Genomic DNA, 20,153 nt, shown 5'->3' with positions numbered 1-20,153 from the left:
CTGTAGTCTTACTCAATTACTTTGTCTCAGTTTCTAACCTGTGTTCCTCTTGTATTCCCTGTGCCTCTTCATTCAAATCCCCCTTGATTTTAGATTAAAGTTTAGTGCTTCTCAGTGGCATGCAACAGCTGGCATTAAAGACAGAAAGGATACTTGCACCAGTGTCTTGTGCCCTTGAGAAAAAAGCAAGCTCTTTGGAGACTTTAGCTATTAAACTTCAGTTTTTTACAGCACATATTTTGTTTAGAGTACTTTGTCCTTTTTGGAATTCCTTTGTTTTGTGTATATATGCTTGGCTTAGTTTCATAAGGGTGTTAAGTAACACTTCTGTGACATCTGGTTGTCCTCTCCAGCCAAGACACTATTTCAAAGCATTGAAAAGTATTACAAAATGGATGTTTTTTTAAAGCTTTAATATCAGAAATAGGAGATCCAGTTTAGCAGCATTATATCAGAAATTCCATTCTTCTCTGGCTGTAAAAGAAAATGTTGCAAGTGATCAAATAAGAAAATGTTTTAGCAATCAAATTTACAGTCTAATAAAATTAATAGATAGTCCATGGCTAGAAGATGGGCTTGTAGTAATGTTAGTTCTTGCTATGAAACAATACATGTTTTTTTCTGAATTTCATTTTCAGGGGTCTGGAACCTAGAAATAATTCAGAGTATCTACCCTGCAGAATTGACTGAATTGCGTTGATATGTTTTGTGGAGATAATGTCATGTCTTCTGATAGTATTTTAGCCCTAGAAAGCTACAACTTGAAGTGTGCATGTTTCTGCATGTGTTTTGTGTATTTGAATATTCTTGCAAATTTAAGTATTCTCTACAGATAAATCATGTTTTATCAAGTACAGAAACATATCTGAAGATGTTTTTCAGCTAATGTAGATTCCTCTCCTGTCCCACAGTGTAACTGTCTCTTTCTATGTGAAAAGGAAGATGTGCTAAGAAGCATATGAAGTATGTGATTGCTTTAATTTCTGTTTTGAGTTCTTTTGATGTGAAAAAGGTTTTTTTAATGTATTTCACATTTATTTTTAATGTATTTTTGCTTTAAATTATGCCACTAGAAGAATACCATTTCAGTTGCTTTAAAAAAGCCTAGTGGTACCCAAGTTTTGCAGTTACATTAGGGGAATTTAGCAGTCAGAATTTGTATGCAGAAGTACCTGGACGTTTTCCCCAAACTCTTATGTTTTCTGAATACAATACTCATGAGCAGAGCTGGAAAATTTAGGTTATAAGTAGAAAATTGATTTTAGGACTTCAGTGCCCCTTGGGAACACAGCTTTTTAGTTTTAAATTATTTTTTTGGATTTTAGTAAAAGTGGAGAAGTGCAGTAAAGGAAGGAATAATATAAATGAAAAATTAGAGCAAATGGTTATGACAAGGGTGAGAACTACATTTCGTGTTCCTCTGATTCTGTATTCATGTACTGTTGTCTTTCAGTTCTTGAAGACAAAGTAGTGTGTTTCCATTTTAACATTATAAAGAGTATCACAGTTTATTTGGTGTAATCAAAATAGTGGTCAAGTATGGTATTAAACTGACGATAAATAGAAGGCTTTAACTTTCAAACATAAATGGCATTTTCATATTTGTTACTTTTGTCATGAGTATTTGCTCCTGTCCAGAAACAAAGGTTCAAAATTGTTTTTAGGACAGGGTGGCCAAAATCTACAAAGTTTTTGGGTTGGTTGGCAGCAGAGCAGTTCTGAGGTAGAGAGTATCACATTTATAACTTGAGTAACAGCTGTTACTGCATTTACCTGCTTTGTTTTGTGGTTGTGATAAGATATTTAATCCTTAACAAATGTATTTGTATGAGGTAGCTGCAAAGACCTCATTGTATTTGACCCTGATCTTCTGAAAAGACTGGTGCCTGCTAAACTGGAGCAGCATCTTGACTGACTGTTAAGTTGTTTAAATTTAATTTCTCAAATAGTAGTTGTCTTTTTTGTCCATCTCTTAGGACTGTGCATTGCTTTGCTCCTTGTATTTCAGCACTGATTTTTTTTTTCATGAGTCTTTGGAATTTGTTTTATGTTGCATGCAATTTGCCTTAGCAGTAACGTCAACTTTGTTTTTCTCCTTTTTGTCTTCTGGCATTCTTTCTTACATTCTCCTTATGATCACAGCAAAGTGCAAGTCTTATCTGATTGAGATTACAGCCCAGGACTTGAATATTTTTGGGCACTTGTGACAAGACTTGGGAACTGATTCTGTTGTCTTATTTTTTATGGTGTTCAGGGTTTTTAAAATAGAATGACGAGAGAACAACCACCTTTTTAATGCATGCATTTTGTTTTCTCCATTTCTACTCCTGTGTATTTATTTGTGTATGCTTAGGGCTGATGTCTTTTGAAGGTTTCTGTAGCATCTTATGCCCCTTCCTTTATTTTAACAGCAAGAATGGAACCTTCCAGTTAGTTTTTTAGCACTGCTGCAAAATGTAGTAGTGCATGCTTTTTGATTGCCTGTTTCACCTTAAAGACACCTTAAATTATTTCAATGTAATTTCTTTCTGATGTGGAGTCTATCTGACAATCAATACTAACCTCTTCTGATGCTGAATCCAGTAATGCTGGTGTGGCTTATAGGTTCCTGAAGTGCGTTTTCGTGTTCTTCAGGCTCTCAGGAGATACATGGAGAAGATTCAGTCACTTTTAAATGGATGAGTTTCTGCAAAGGAGCTAGTCTAGAAAAAATATCTTATTTAAAACACCCATTTTTCATGTGCATTCTCTGTAGTACCACTGAGAAAATGCAGTAGTCAATGAGGATCCTGTAAAAAAAACAAAGTTCTTTCCCTTTTCTCCTTCAAAATACCTCAGTGTTCTTTGTTCAAATGCTGTAATGATTGTCTATGTAGAACCAACTGGATGTGGTTAAGGAGAAGAGGGTAGTGCCATAACTAGGAGTGCTAATGGGAGAGTGTCTGGCACACTGGTGTGTTAGACTGCCAAGCAATTTCAGCAAAGATGTTACTTACACATTTTTGTTACTCAAAAATTTAATATCTGTGGCTGTGCTGCGAGAATGGGATATAGGAAGTTACCTGAGATGAGTTTTTCGTCTACTTGTACTTTGTTACTAACAGCTTCATTGATGCAGCATGCTGTGCTGGCCTTTGTTTAGTGTTCTGTTTGGGAGATAGCTTTAAGGGATTGGTTTCTTACTATTCAAAATTGAAGCTGCACATGTGTGTTGCTTTTTATTGACGTAGTATCTTGCCTTGGCTGTAAGAATTGTCAGATATGCAATAATGTGACATTGTTTGTCAAATATATGACAATTTATAGCCTTTTTAAAAATTCTGTAGCTGTAGAAATCCTTCTTACTTAACTGTGCTTTTTCTCTGCTTTGAGATACCTCTGAAGCAGAAAGGTTTTCTTGATCAGCCTATAAAGCTTGGCTCAGAGACTTGTTAAGTCTTACACAGAAATTTGAATTTTGGGGCAGTGAACATCATCAAGAAATGGACATCTTACAAGTTAAAGACCAAGACAAACCAATGCACCCTCTCCCCCCCCCCCCCTCAGTAAATCCCCAAACCTTTCACACTTGCTTGAATCTAAAGCTGAGAGGGAAGGACTGTGTGTTACAATTTATAACTTGGTCCTGCCCCCACACTTGGCATGCTGAATTGCCTACTGTCTGCTGGTCTGTTTTACAAAAATGAGTAATGTGAATTCAGCATCCTTTGAAGTCATGGAGACTACGATGCAGGATTATACTGTGTTGTTTGTTACCTCTTGTACCAGGCACAAGGGCTTGGAGACATACTATATTATTAGAAGGGTGAGTTCCAAGCTTCTGAATATCTGCTGGTCTGTTTCTGGCTAAATGGATTCTCATAGTTTCATCATGAATCTGTTGTATTTTCTGCATGTCACCTTGAGGAATTAATTTTTTTCACACTGTATATCCTTTAAGTGTTGATGAATTTTTGGTATCGTGGCATGTAAGCAGAGTATGTTTTGCTGTCTAGTTTTGTGAATTTCTGTGGAACCAGAATGTGTACAGCCTCCCTCTCTGTCACACATCCCTGCTACCTCTGTGTCTTATGAAGTATCAAATTATTTCAATCAGTTGAATTAATCTTCATGAGAGGGCCCCCAGTGCATGTAAAGACTACTCTTTTCCCCTTCTTCTTAATTATGAAAAGCTGATTCACCAATCTGCACCCATAACACTGAAAATTTGAAATTAATTTACCTTTTGAGTCTCCCTAGATATGTTGTTTTTTCCTCTTTCCTAGTGTCATATTTTTGCTGAAGGAGGATTAGCATTTCATTATCTGTTTGGTAAGTTGAAACATAGAGAATTTTTTTTGTACAAGACTGCAAAGCTACTGGTGACCTTATAACAGATAAGACATAACCTTATAACACATAGAATGTAATAGAATGAAGCAGAGATGCCAAAATTTTGTCTACTAATACAGTTCAAAGATTAAGTATTAAATGATTGTATTATCTGGATGGACCCTGTCTAATCATCAGTAGCTTTTACCAAGCAAATATCTGATAGAAATGACCATGGTGTGTTATTCACAGGTTTGTTCAGCAGTTAACCAGTGCTAGGAAGCTGTGCATAGGAAGAAATGCTAATGCTGATGTAGCATGCTGACTTTCTGAATGGTGTAATATAATTAATAAATAATCAGGTAACATGGTGAATTAGTATTGCAGTGATGCTGTTGAAGGTTTTAGTAATTTGTAATTACTTGATTGTGGAGCTTCCCACAACATGTACTGCTTCCTTTGCTATGTCCTAAAACTATTGAGCTAAAAGAAGTTGAATGGCATTCTGTGTTGGTGATACCTCGACCCCTCTGAGGCAAGAATGAAAGAAAGAGAAAAATCAGACTAAATGCATCACATTCTAATACATCATTTTTGTTTCTGATTTTCTTATTTGCTTTGTCATTCCTTGTATTTTTGCTCACAGCTATATTTACATAGCCCTCCTAGATAGATGAATGATAAGAGTAGCATGTTAACTTTATTTTACTTTGAAGTAGAAAGAGAGAAAAAAGGAACCTTCAGAGCATTTAAAAATATACAGTGTAGTGGTTTGGTAGTTGAATAGAATAGCTGTGTCAAGTGTGAGACACTATACAACAGGAGGTAGATTGCCATGTAAAGGAAAGTTAACAAAAATTTATAGTCTTTGCTATGAGAGCAGGTCTTGGCCATAAGCTTTGGTGTAGCTTTTGCTAAACTCAAATGCTGGGATGATCAGGCTGAACTGTAGGACACTTAAGGATGTGACAGGGACTTGAGTCTTGGGCACAGATGTATGTTGAGATAGCCCAGGGCTAGTCTTGAAGGAGGAAGCATATTTAGAACTATCATGGTTTGAGGGTGTGTGAGGAGGTATTCTTTAGTATGACTCTTACTAGTAAAAACATTGAAATAGTCTTGTCAGCATAAGGATTTGCCCAGCTTGATGTGGATGGAATTGTGTCTGTGAATTATTTTTACTTCAGCGCTAAATACTTCCAGATCTGTTAGGGACCAGCTGTGGTGTGTGTTGGTGGATTCAACTCCTCTGGAATTTTTGCCACTTGTTTCAGATCTTGGTCTGGCAGCTAATAAAAATGGAGAGGGAAAACAGAGGTCTGTGGCCACTTCAGTCTGGAGGTAGAAATCTCTTCAGATAAAACCACATGCTTGTGTCACTTGCTATTCTTGCTTGTCTCTTGATACTGCTGTTTTCATGAGAGCAGCCATGCAGTGAATAGATAGTAGCTGCTCTTAATGGAAACTGCTTTTGGTATCAGTATTAAAGCCTACCAGCCTCTGCAGCCAAAAGCATATTTTCTCCTTGCAGCTGTTTTCAAGCTTCTGTGACTTTGGAAATAAACTATGTAATACTTGTAATACTTGTTGCCCCATTCTGTGATGCTGGTTTTTTTTCTGTTTGTTTGTTTGGTGGTGTTATTTTTTTTTTTTTTCTTTTTGTGGGGTGTGTCTTTTTTGTTTTATATGTTTTTTTTTTTTATTTGTATTTTCTTTCCCCAAGATGTGTGTTTCCCACAGGATTATTTCTTGGATTACTCACCTATTAAATGAAATAAGTCTCGCTTCCACACCAATTTTCTGCGTGCCATGTAACTAAAATACCTTATCACAGAATTATTTAGGATTCTTCAGTTTTTTCCTTTAGCTGTCCTTGTTGACATGAATCATGTAGACCTTTGCAAGAAGCTAGTTTCCTGACTGTAGTTTTACTGACATTGGCTGAAGATTTCTGTTTTTATCAGCTGAAATGCAGTACTCAGAAACATGACATTATGGTGCAAAACCTGTATGCCTACAGTGTAATGTCTCTAATGGCTTGAAATGCTCTGTATTGAACTTTCCCATAATGAAAGAACTAGCTTCTTTGCAGCTTTTTAAATCTCTTGTTGATCTTTGTTGAACCTTCACATGTCCTGATGATAAACTTACCATCCCTACATGGGATGGTACTGCATGAAGTCTATCTTGATAGTTTTGAGCTAAAAAGTGATCTGTTAATATATTCTGATTCAGAATGTTATACTGACTGGCATCATTGAAAGCACAGCCCACATAAACACTTAATAGTCTAAACTCTGATGTTCATTTTTCATAGGAGCAGTCACATCGATTTAGGTATACATTTTTGCTACTGAAATGGTATTGGTGCTATATTGGGGTTTTTCCATGTCTTAACTGTATTTGTACCAGCTCTCAACTGCTTCTGAAAAGCATTCTCAAGGAGAGACAGGAAAGAAAGAAAAATGCCAATAAGAGAAGAAGAATTCCGTGTTTCTCAGTTAAGTAAAGGATCCCATGTTAGGTTAATAATCTTAATATGGGAGAAGGTAGGGCCTCTGAATCAGCACTTCTCCTAGCTAATGTCCAGATTATGCTGACCCTGCCCTTGTTTCTAAACTGTGACAGAAAGTGGTCCTTTTCAAGCATCTGCTGTTAATTATATAAAATTTGATGTTAGATTATAGTGGCAAGGGCGTTGAGAAATTTTAAAATAAATTGTTAAGAAGTGTTAAGGTCATCCAGCCCTAGTTCTTAGTGCTAATTTTATTCTGTTACACCAGTAATTTAATGGAATGTTACCAAAATATATTACCATCAGCAGAACAGTCTTCTGCAGTTATAACCAAATGTTTAGCCAAGTGTTGGATAACTACTTTTTCTGTAATGCTGGTTCTACTAATTAGAGCTAGTTTGCATTACTGCTGTTTTGCATTTGGTGAATTACAATGTAATCCTCCCATGGTGGCTGTCATCTTTGACTATTTCCACCAGATCTCTTTGAGTTATAGGGCTGGTTCTCTCTGTGTGGTGTCATGCCAGAAACAGCAGCCTTTCTGTTAAGGAGGGGTAAAAATTACTTTTCTGAAAATGCTTTTTTGAAAGAAAAGTCTTGAGATCTTCGAAAATGTTTGCAGAGTTGAACAGCACTGTATTTTCGTTTAAAGAACCCTGTGAATATATTTTCAAAATAGGAGCTGTCTTTTTAAAATATTGTGACTTTTTTTTTACAGAGAAGACTCTTAGGAGAATTGTATATTGGCTTTGAAAGAAAAAAGAAAAAAAAAGAAGAAAGAAAAAATTAGTCTTATAAGCTTTCATCCTCCGATTCCTGGGATTAGACAGGCTCTTAACCTGTATCTTCTCCCCTTCAGACACATACCTGAAATAGCAGACTGTAGGGTTCATACTTACAGCAATGAGGGGTTTTCCAAATTGGAAAGTTACTGGAGAGATTGAGACAGAGTATTTAAAATATATTGGGGAAGAAATTAAATGTAGCTCTTCTGTCTCTTGGATATTAAGCGGGTAGAGGATTTAGAACCAGTATCTCATATCCTGGAAAAATCTCTTGTTGTATTGCACGTGTAATGAGGACTGTCAGGTTTCAGATTTTTTTTCTCAGCTGAATGCTTTTTCAGGTTTTGCTTTCTAAGAGAAAATACTCACCTTTTACCTGTGTGAGCCTGGTATTTCTCAGTTTTCTCAGGCAAGGACATTAATCTCTCTTAGGTAGAAGTCTCTAGAATTTAAGGTGATTATTGCAGGTCTGGGTGGAGAATATGAATCTAAAAAAATCTTATTTTGCTAGAGGAGATTTTGATGTTTGTGTTGAAGCATAAGTTGGGTGGATCACTAGTGGATTGGGGTTTTTGTGTTTAACTCTGTAAGTTGATACAGAAAATGTAATATAATGTTTATACTTGTGAATGTCATGAATGTTTAAGTTTAATGTGTGTATCTAGAAGTGAAGTAGGCATGTGTATATGTGTGTATATGTGGATTTATAGGAGACAGCATCATTAAATGTGTGCAAATAATACATATATAAAAGCCTCAAGAGGCTGCTTTTTAAAGCAAATGGTTAATTTTCTTTCTGATATTTGTACAGTGGTATTATTTAATTGATGTAATAAAGCTTTTTTCAAAGTTAGTGAAAATGCAGTTCAGTTAAATACTCTCCCTCTCCCTTCTCCAACATCCTCCATTCCATCCCCTCCACAATCCATTGCACCTCTTTCCTCTGTTCTTCCTCCCCTTTCTTCATTCACTGTCAGGAAGGGACGTCTCAGAAGAGTCATTTCAGCTCAGCACGCCACCGTCAGAGACTAGTGGAATCATCAGCTACAAAAGTGAGTGCCTTTATTGAAGGACCATTTCTAAAATGGAATGTTGTGTCAGCAGAGGATGTGTTGCTAGAGGGAAGCTCTGTGTGCTTTGGTGGGGGATTTAGTTATTTTTACTCATCTGCAAGTGATACAATCATTATCTCTAAAGGTGAACTTGAGCTCCGAATTGATTCCTAATCAAGTGCAGTAGTTATATTTTTAACTTTAAAAAGTTGAGGGGAGATTTTGTTTGTATCTGTAAAGTGTAATAGAAACTGTATGAAAAGTTCCATTTTGCTTTTATCAGTTTGTGTGATGTATTTTTGTAAATCTATGTGCAGTTAATTTGTCTCATTCTTAAACAAAAGGCTTTCATTGAATAAAAAAATTGGCAAGGATATGGAAAATAATCAAACACTATTATCCATCACTACAAAGCAATACAAAGTTTCAGAGTTAAAAAATAGACTGGCATCAAAAGATGAAATGAGCAGATACAGTAGCAGTACTTGCTAGTTCATCAGGCTTTTCCACCTTTTTAGAGATGTAAAACGTAATAGGTTCAGTGAAGGTGGTGTTACTTTGGAACTTCTAATAAAATATACTCTAGTGCATATTTTAGAGCATCATTGTTTGTATTTGTTTTGTGGTACTTTTTTGTGAGATTCCAGCGAATATGAAACTGTGTATCCATTACCACCACTGCCTGGAAATCCTATTTTTTGCTTTATTTGAGAGTGATACATCAGCTTTATTGTCTGAGTTGCAGAATTGATTGCAGTATTTACATACAACTTTTGATATATGTTGAACTATCAGTAGTAGTAGCTCTGAGATAGCAGTCCTTGTTAAGAAAGAAAAGCCCTGTTTTTATGTTTTGTCTTGCATTCTAATTAGGATTCCAAGTACTGTTAGACTAATTTTTTTTTGTGTTTCTGCATGTTAATTCATTAGATACTAGTAATGTTGACGTTTACCATTTCTTTCAGCATGTAGCAACATTATCAATACTAGAATGTCCTTTTGGGGTTCTGGGGAAATGTCATTTTGGGGGTTTAAAGAAGCAAAAGTAAGTCAAACCCAAACACACACACACAAGTTATATATGTGTGTGTGTGTGTATATATATATATATATATATATATATATATATACACACACACACGCATATAGCAATCTGTTCTCTTGACAGCCCACTTTCTGGATGCATTACTGTTTACTAGAATCGCTCCAAGTAATTTCTGTGATATGTAGAGCCTCAGTGTGTAAAGGAAAAATGTCTACTGAAGAGCAGATCTGTGGACAGAAATGTGCTGGGTTTTGCTCTCTCCTCTTACCTAGTTTTCCTGCATTTTTTCACCATGCCCCAGTGCCCTACTGTGTGTCTGGATATATACCTTGTCGAAGGTAGGTGTGCTGTCAAAACCTCTGTGTGGTAGCTACAAAGTAACCTTAGTATTTGCTCTTCTGTGTTGTTTGGGACAGAAGGACCAGAAAGGGTCTTGATTTGGTGTTTCTAGAGTCCTAAGCCACTGTCCTTTAGTTTCTTTGTTGCTGGGAGAACATCCTGATGCAGTGGAAGCAAGTCAGCAGCTCAGCTCTGCTGGACACCAGCCCAGCATCCAGAGAGGTGCTGTTACCACAGACCACATCAGCTCCACCTCTCCCCCTACAATGACTGCCAGCAGTTTCAGCATGACCATCTGCTTAGGAAAGACTTCTCAGCACATAGGAGGAACATTGCTCTGGTTTAGTGTTTTGTTTTGATTAAAATGTGTCTGGAGAGAAAAAGGAGAAGAGGAAAGAGGAGGGATGGGAGGAGAGGGAGGAGAAGAGAGAAGGTAAATAAGAAGCACTTCTTCAGTGCCAGTGGAAAGAATAAAAAAATTGCAAGTTCATAGTTCTCTGTCATCCACAGACACCTAGTCTCCCTTGCTGTCCAGCAAGAGTCTGGTGAAAATCTGGAACTGTGGTCCTCTGAGTCCTGTTCATTGGTAACATTTCACTGAGTGGGCAATACCTAGACAGGATGAGCCTGTAAAACTAACAAGCACCTGTACCCATCTGTGCTGACAGCCGTGCCATCTCTTCCTGTTCTCTGGTACACATCTCTCAGTGAAGAATTGATGCCATGGTTTATGTCCTAAGTGTATGTGCTTTTTCTTCTCACTCACCCACCACCCTTGCTGTGTTCTTGAAATCAACAGCTGAAAGACCTGTACATCCCTGGTTTGGCTGAGGTAATTTGAGGTATTAATTTCTGTTTGTTTCCTCCTCCTTCCTGCATGCCTTCTCCCTTCTTTTGTGCATGGGTCATATGCAGGGGCTTGGATGATCTGCTTTGGGCTCATGCAATCATAGAATTGCCAAAGTTGGAAAAGGCCTCAAAAGTCATCAAGTCCAGTTGTTAACCCAGCACCATATTCACCATTAAACCAGGTCCCCAAGTGCCATATCTACACATCTTTTGAACATTTCCAGCGATGGTGATTCTGCCACTTCCCTGGGGACCTTGTTTCACTGCCTGACCACCCTTTCAGTGGTGAAGTTGATCCTAATACTCAATCTAAATGTCTTGTGACACAACTTCTGTCTAATACTTCTCTGAGTTTCATTCAAGTCTGGGAGATGTCATGTTAACCTGTGGTCAGACCCCACTCAGGTTGGCTCAGCTGATGGAATGTGGAATCTGGATTTGGCCTTGGCAGCTCATCAGAAAGTTTTGGAGTAGCTGGTGGTTGTAGGACAAAGTGGCATAGTTTGCTGCTCTACATGGGACATGTCCTGGAAGTGGACATGAGAAATGTGAGAAGGTTTTCAGAAAAGGTTTTCAACACCTTTTTTCAGAACTTTTGGGGCTGTACTGGGCTACTACTCAGTTGGGACTACTCAAGAAAAGGAAGATGGATCTGTCCTGAAGCAGGTACTGCAGTTGACGGTGTGCTGGTTGAAGGAGAAACCCTGAACAGATTCACACTGTTTAACAAAAGGGGGAAAACACTGTGTTCTTCAAAGGCTCATCTGTGTTCCAAGGACATGCTTCAGGCAGTGTGAAATTCTCAGTATTTACTATTCATATCTCTGTGAAAGTAAAGTAGGGAAGTACTGTTCATACAGAGCTTCTGAGAGATAAACTATGTCTTTCCTTTGTCTTCCTGCTTGCACTTGAAGAACTATTGTTTTCTGTCAGTCACCTGCAGACTGCTGCAAGTCAGTAGGAGTGTCGTCAGAATCTATCTTTCCTCTTATGTGGCATCATCGCCCTTGCCAGTGGTTGCTGTGACAACCTGACCGGCAAGCAGTCTGCTTGAAGGAATCCATTTGTAAAGCAGCTGATCAAGAAAGCCCACAGCTTTCTCTCATGAAGTTGTAACTTGGCTGGGAAAGTTGAACTCCAGTCATTTCAAAAGACAGCAGCAGTGCAGCCTATCTTCCAGACCTACCAATGACTTGAGCTGCACACTCCTTGTCTCTCTGCAGACACACCTGCTGCAAGGCTTCTGACAATCTCCTCTGCCACTTGGGCCTGTGTATCATAGGTCATTCATTCTTGGGCTATGGGGGAGCAAGGATGCTCTCCTGATCAGGACTAGGAATATGGTTCAGAGTCAGTTATGCAGGTAATTCCAGAGTAGGAAGCTGTAGAAAGGCAAGTCTGGCAGAACTTCTCCAGCTGCTTGTTTTGTCACACTCATTTATTGCCTCAGGAGGAGCTGCCAGTTGTTCCTGGTGGTACAGGTGCACAGAAGCCTCATGGTCTTCTTATGCTAAAACAAGGACTATTTTGCCTGCTTTTAGACCAAAGATGGCAAATTGCCATAAATTGCAATCAACAAATTTCACATGCTTTCCTTTAAGCCTGTTAATTCAGCTCTTCCTAGTTCAAAGAAAAAATCATACTACACACATGCACACACACAAACACACACTCTACATGCACTGCACACACCCTTCTACAAAAACCAAACAAAAATCCAAACCAAACAAACTTGTTACTTTGAAAGTAAAGATACTTTGTATCTTGATACTGTAAAAACTGGTGGGATCCCTTTTATTCCTTTTCCCTTCCTGTGCAACAGCTGTTTGCCCAGGTGGCAGGATGTAATGGAAGCTCTGTCTGCACAGCTTGCAGGGACTGTTGCCTGTATCAGGGATGCTATTTGAGCTTGGGGCAAGACCATCACAAACTTGTAAAGGCATACTGGTTTTGTGCCTGCATTCTGATGATCTTTGTTCTGGCATTTAATGCTGCATGTCCTGAGTTTCCTGCATCTGCCTCCTAACCTCATGGTTATGGGAGAATGATTGTATTTCGGATACTTGGAAGCAAGGCAGTGTGTCTCATTAAACAGCAGCAGTGCTGAGTGAGTCAGAGGACACTGAGGTACAAATTGCCCAGAAGATCTTTTCATCTCTGGTCAGCTGACTGCAATGATTCATTTGTGTCTCCTTGTCCTGGACCCTCACCCATTTCTGTGTCAGTGATTTGAGTGACCCAAAGGAGCAAGGGACATGCTGTATTGACTTGGTGAGACTAATGTTTCCTGAGTGGAGAGGATTGTGGTCTGTCCTGTCAAAAGAGAATAGAGTTGTTCAGATACAGTGCTGTGACCTTGGCCAGCTATGAGCTCATGTTTGATCTGATTCATATCAGGGAAATCTAAACTTCAAACAATTATACAATCATGGAGTGGTTTGGATTAGAAAGGACCTTAAGATCACTAGTTCCAATTGTCATGCGATAGGCAAGCACATCTTCTGCTAGACCAGGGTTCCATTCAGCTTGGCCATGAATGTGTCCTGGGATGGGACATGTACGAGTTCTCAACCTGTTCCAGTGCCTCACCAACCTCACAGGAAAAACGTTTTTCCAATATCCACTCTAAACCTGCCCTCTTTCAGTTTGAGGCCATTACCCTTTGTTCTCTCATTACCTGCCCTTGTAAAAAACTGTCTCTAGCTTTCTTAGACTCCCTTCAGGTACTGGGTGTCTGCAGTTAGGTCACCCTGAAATCTTCTGTTCTTGAGGCTGACCAATACCAATTCTCTCAGCCTTTTTTTCATGGAAGATGTGCTCATCTTTCTCATAATTTTGATGGTTTCCTCTGGACCCATTTCAACATGTCAGTATCTTTACTGTGCTGAGGATCTCAGACAGAGCACAATATTCCAGGTGGGGTCTCACCAGTGCAGAGCAGAGGGGCAGAATCCCCTCCCTGCCCTGCTGCCCACACTGCTCTGGATGCAGCCCAGCACACCTTTGGCTCTCTGGGCTGGGAGTGCCCATGGCTGGGTCATGTCCAGCCTCTCACCCACCAGCACCCCCAAGTCCTTCTGGGCAGGGCTGCTTTCATCCTTAAGCTTCATACTGGGAGTTGCCCCAGCTTATGTGTAGGACCTAGAGTTGGTGCTGTTAAAACTCATGAGATTCCCATGGTCCCACTTGTCCAGCCTGTCCAGGTCCATCTTGATGGCTTCCTGTTCTTTAGGTGTGCCTACTTCACCACTTAGCTTTGGGTGATCTGCAAATTTGCTGAGGGTTCACTTGATTCCTTTATTTGTTGTCATTGAGGATGATATTAAATAATGCTTAAGGACCCCTGAGGGACATTACTTGCGACTGTCCATTGGGATTCTGAGCCATTGATCACTGCCCGCCCTCTGCATGTAAGTGTCCCAACCAATTCTTTATCCACATAACAGTCCGCCCACTGCACCCATTAAATCCATCTGTCTCCAATTTGGGGAGATGGATGTTGTATGAGATGGTGCTGAAGGCCTTAGAGAAGTGCAGATAAATGACACCTGTAACGCTGTCCTTTTCCACTGATGTAGCCACACCATTAAAAAATGTGGAGTATAAAAGGTGCTGAGACACTGGGGATTCTGACTTGTCTGCTTGACCTGCACACCAGGGTTGGTTCTCAGATATACATGGAAGCAATATAGATATACTCCCTAAACAGCTTTGGATGTGTTGCGATGCATTAATTTATTTACATTAGCTGGTAGTACCTCGATACAGAAGCTTAATATAAAGGGTTGCTGGTTAATTTGTTTGCTGCAGCTTCTTAGTGAGTAACAAATGTGGACACACAGGTAGACAAAGTTAAAGAAAGTGCTCTAGTAGTAATGATCTGAATGACAAAATAAAACATGGGTTTATAAAGCTGTGAAACTTAGCAGCTGAATAAAAACCAATTTGATATGGGAGCATGGAGTTCAGAAAGAGTTACGAAGGAAAGCATTCAGTTTTCAAACTTTTTTTGGGTTTCAATGCATAAATAAAGCTGTATTCAGATTAGTCTTCAGGTGAAAATAAGGAACATCTGTCTAATAATTACGAAGGTTATTCAGAATTTTGTTACCTTGGAAAAAAACACTGTAGAATAATGAATTAAATAAACTCCAAACTGATTGTGAAGATAGAAGACATTTCAGCACAGAACATTTGTTTGCTTTTCTACACATTCTGGTGTGAGTACCCTGTATTGATTACAGAGCAAAGTAGTCTTCCCTCAACTCATACTGAACAATTTCTGTAGAAGATTTTTTTTTTAAATCTGATACTTGCTCGCTTATAAAGTAATATCTGAATTTAAACCAGTAATTTATTGTACTTTTTTACCTGATAAAATTTTTCTACAACTGTTTTTTCTCTTTCTTACTGGCTCATGATTTATAATTGTAAAGAAGTAGTTTGCTGTTGAGAACCATGTCTCTACCTGTTTAACCTAGACTGAAGGTCTTAAATAGCTGAGAGGTCTCATTAAACACAATGATTTATATATGGCTATTTGAGAAACAGCTAGATGGATTGGCTGCTATCTTCTGTCTTTCTGGGCTCCACCTTAAGTATGTTTTAAACCTACACTCCTAAAATTCTACTGCTTTTTTTCCATAAAATCAACACAAATCAGAGTCTTATTGTAAAAATAGGATATTAGTGTAATGTCTTCTGCTCAGATAAAAAAGAAGTTGTCTAGCAGGGAGGGGAGAAAAGAGAATGAAGCACTCCCCTAGCACTGCTCTGTGGCCACAGCTGACAGAAGGTTGATTTGATGGCCAACTGATTGCTAGAAAGGTATGTTTACCAAAGGTTAGAGAATCTGGCAGATGTATAAATAGAAATAGAGGATATGTTACAGTCAAATATTATGGATGGATCCTCCCTGGCAAGGTAAGGTTGTCTTCCTTATAAAATTATTCTCCTGACTAAGTCAGTCTGTCAGTAGTGTAATATGCATTGCATTAGATAGGTTTTGTAACTTCAACACCAAACTGGGGAAAAAGAATTTTTCATTTTCTCCTTCCTAAAACTTTAGTTCTATACAAGGCAACACCAAGTTATAATTAGATATTTTCAGCTGTTACTTCAGATGTGTGATCTCCATCTCAGTGTTGCATGCTTCCCAATTGGTTAAAAATAGAAGTAGCTGTGGCAGAAATAGTACTATAAATAGCTTGGTTAGAATAAATACTAGCATGTATGCAAAAAAAAGATACAGAAATATAAAGTCAGTCTTAAAATATGCTTAAATTAGTCAGCATACAACCTTGTTTAGGTGTGGAATGCAGAATATGGACACAAAAAAGTGTTGTGGAGTGGAAACCAAATTGTGAGCTAGATTTTCAAATGTCTGTGTAGAACTAGGGTGGGGGAAGTGTTGGGTCACACCAGTGTTGGGAAGTATTTTAGCAATACTGAAATAACGTTTGTGGCTTCAAAAAGACAGATTTTATTTTCCACAGGGAACTATTTTATTCACAGAATCATGTAGTTCAGAAATGATCTTTAAGGTCGTTAGTACAGATCTTTGACTGATCACCACCTGCTGACCAACTAGAGCTTGTTATTTCTTGAACACCTCTGGGGCATGGGGGGAGGGGATGGGGGATGATTCCACCACCTCCCTGGGCAGCCTATTCCAGTACTTACCAACCCATTTCTTCCTTATGTCCAACTTGGGCCTCCTCTGGTGTAGCTTGAGGCCATTTCCTCTCATACTGTCTCTTGTTGCCTGGAAGAAGAGGGTGATCCCACTTGGCTACACCCATCTGTCAGGCAGTTGTGGAAATCGATAAAATCACTCCTGAGCCTCCTTTTCTCCAGGATAAACAATCCTGGCTCACTCAGCTGCTCCTCATAGGACCCACTTACTAGACCCTTCATCAGCTTTGTTGCTCTTCCCTGGATACACTCCAGTATCTCAATGTCTTTCTTGAATTGAGGGGCTCAGGACAGCACAGGATTCAAGATGCAGCCTCAGCAGTGCCCAGCACAGGGGGACAATCCCTGCCCTGCTCCTGCTGCCCACACTATTGCTGATCCAGCCCAGGATGCCATTGGCCTTCTTGGCCACCTGGGCACAGCCTGGCTCCTCTTCAGCTGCTGTCACCAGCACCCCCAGGTCCTTTCCAGCCACTCTGTCCCAGCCTGTGGCACTGCCTGGGGTTGTTGTGACCCAAGGGCAGGACCCGGCACTGGGCCTTGTTGAACCTCACACCACTGGTCTCAGCCATGATCCAGCCTGTCCAGATCCCTCTGCAGAGCCTTCCTGCCCTCCAGCAGAGCAGCACTCCCATGTAACTTAGTCTTATTCATGAACTGGCTGAGGGTATACTTGGTCCCATCATCTAAATCATTGGTAAAGATTTAAAATGCATTGTGGCCAGTACTGAGCCTTCGGGAGCCTCACTAGTGACTGTCTGCCAATTGGTTGTAGCATCATTATCCCTAAAATTGTTGTCAATTGGTGTGCAGTAGGCCAGTCTCACACACAGAGACGAGGTATTTGTTTCTTTCATATTTGTGCTTAGATGAGTGCTCTGTGGTAAATCTTGCAAAGCTAACACTCATTCTTGAAACTTTACACTATATATCCTCTTTGGGAAACAGAAGCATATTGGCTACAAGTTACCTAGTTCTCATATTAATTAGTATTCTATGTTCTGTTGGTTGAATGGTTCTCTTGCTTCTCATGCTGATTGGTCTGCATGCTCTTCTTTTGAGTCAGTGGGTTTCTTGATCTGTGAGTCGATGGTCACAGTCCCCCATGCCAAATTGCCTTTTACCTTGTGGTTTTGGTTTGTAGCTGCAGATTGAGCTCAAGTTCACGGGAGCCTGAGGCCAAGAGGCTGTGAACTGGCATCAATTCCATGCGCTACAGAGTGCACAAGGCTCTGTAGCACCAGCCAGGTAACAAGAGAGAGTAGCAGGAGCTGATAAATCAGCAGAAAGTCCCCAGACTTGCACATGGTATGAAAGCCCAGGTGGTCCTTTGTTCACAGCCTTTCCTTTGAGGCTGTGAGGCCTGTGTCAGGCGTAAGACCTGTTCCACAACCCTTTCCTCATTTCCTCTACGTCTTTAGAGTGAAGCGTTATATGTCTCCTGAGATACCAGTACAATCCATCACCACTCTCTGGGCCCAGCCACCCAGCTTTTTAGCCCAATGAAGAGTGCGCTTGTCCAAGGCACGGACTGACAGCCTCTCCAGCAGAACACTTCGGGAGACAGTAGGCTCTAAAGGGTTTGCTGAATGAGACTACATCCACAGACTTTCTGTCATCCCCTGGGATGTGTCGCCTGATTATAAGAGGAGATCAGGTTGGTCATGCAGGAACTGCCTTTCCTAAATGCATGCTGGCTGAGCCTGATCCCTTGGATATTCTATATATGCCATGTGATCACATTCGAGGTCATCTGATAAGCTTCCTGGGCACTGAGGTACATCACTATGCATGTACTTATTTTACCTACTTATTGTAGCTAAGCACAGGAAACATGGTTTAAATAAATGGACAATGGCTGAATGTCCAAATGAAGGACTGGCTGAATGGGAGAGCTCAGAGGGTCAGGATCAGGGCAGTAGAATCCAGTAGTCAGTGCTGTTCCCCAGGAATCAATACTGGGTCCAGTCTCACTCAACTTGTTTATCACTGGCCTGGATGAAGGGATCCAGGGTACCCTCAGCAGGTTTGCTGATGACACAGACTGGGGGAGTGGCTGATACACCTGAAGGCTCTGCTGCCTTTTGGCTGGACCTTGGTAGGCTGGAGAGCTGGACAGGCAGAACCCTAATGAGTTTCAACAAGAGCAAGGACGAGGTCCTGCAGCTGGGGAGGAATAACCCCAAGTACCAGCACAGGCTGGGGCTGCCCCACTGAAGAGCAGCTCTGTGGAGAAGGACCTGGGAGTCTTGGTGGATCTCAAGGTGACAACGAGCCAGCAGTGAGTCCTTGTGGCCAGGAGGCCCAGTGGGATCCTGGGCTGCACTGGGAAGAGTGTGGCCAGCAGGTCAAGGGAGCTGTGCCCAGTTCTGGGCTCCTCAAGACAAGAGAGACAAGGAGCTCCTGGAGAGGGTCCAGTGGAGGGTCACAAAGATGATGAGGGGTCTGGAGCATCTCTCTTATGAGGACAGACTGAGACAGCTGGGCCTGTTTAGTCTAGAGAAGAGAGGGGATCTCATAAATGCACATAAATATCTCAGAGCTGGGTGCCAAGAGGATGATGCCAGACTGTTTCCAGTGGTGCCCAGTGACATGACAAAGGGAAATGACACTATCAGTTTCACCTCAACAGAAGGCAGGACTTCTTTATGTTGGGGTAGCAGAACTGTGGAACAGGCTGCCCAGGAAGGTCCTGGAATCTCCCTCTCTGAAGACATTAAAAACTCAGCCAGACATGTTCCTGTATGTAACCTGCTCTAGGTGACCCTGCCTTGACAGGGAGATTGGACCAGAGATTGATCTCCAGAGGCCATCTAACCCTAAATATTCTGTGATTCTGTCATCTTCACTAATGAAATTAGAGTGGAAGATACACTGGTGCTTTCCCTGATTGAAATATCTTGGTGGCATGACTGCAGAAAAGATGAAAGCTGATATATTAGCCTGCCAGTTTAATCATATAAATGAGTATATGAACTGGGAGGAATTTTCTATATTATTCCTTCTTGCAGATTTCCTTTAGGACTGGCTTGTCTCCTGGTTTAAAACCATCTAGGAAGTGTAGAGAAAAAACTATTGTTCGCTTTCTTTTGTTTCATGTTGAATAGATACAAATCTGAAGGTGCATCTTCTATTTTTCTTTTATGTTTTTATTTTGTGAGGGTCTTTTGGACTTGTCACACAAGAAATCTGTGCCTTTGGAAAGGCTTTCCCATTAGTTGGCAGATATTTCATGACAGAAACTTGCAGATAAATGTATTAGACAGAGATACAAATTTGAGTAATCTTCACTGATCCTGTTATGCCTTATTAAACTGGTGTAAATAGGATTATAAGTCAAAGGTAAAAGGAAATTTAAGAAATGCAGTGTTTGCAAAACTTAATGCAGTTGCTGATGTGATTTACTGTAGTTACAATGCTGTAGAAACAATATTGCCATATTGGACAAGGAGGGGAATGAAACTGTCTATGAAATGGCAATAAACCGAAAAGACTATCTGGGTCCTAATCTCATTTGATCTAGAGTGTTAGTAGTCCAAATAAAAACTATAAAATATATCTGA

The 20,153-nt window shown here is 40.1% G+C and overlaps 1 protein-coding gene across 1 annotated transcript in view; it reads left to right on the top strand.

Moving 5' to 3' along the window:
* The window catches only part of MAST4 (microtubule associated serine/threonine kinase family member 4), a 279,151-nt gene that overhangs the window by 106,310 nt on the left and 152,688 nt on the right, over positions 1–20,153 (top strand). Inside the window, exon 4 of the mRNA XM_062513746.1 lies at positions 8,589–8,663. Coding sequence (XP_062369730.1) covers positions 8,589–8,663 — 75 coding nt within the window. The remainder of the gene's footprint in view (positions 1–8,588; positions 8,664–20,153) is intronic.

The sequence above is a fragment of the Cinclus cinclus genome, chromosome Z (assembly GCF_963662255.1).
Source record: "Cinclus cinclus chromosome Z, bCinCin1.1, whole genome shotgun sequence".
Classification (NCBI taxonomy): Eukaryota; Metazoa; Chordata; class Aves; order Passeriformes; family Cinclidae; genus Cinclus; species Cinclus cinclus.
The sequence above is the reverse complement of the archived record's forward strand: the minus strand, read 5'-3'. Positions and strand labels throughout refer to the sequence as shown.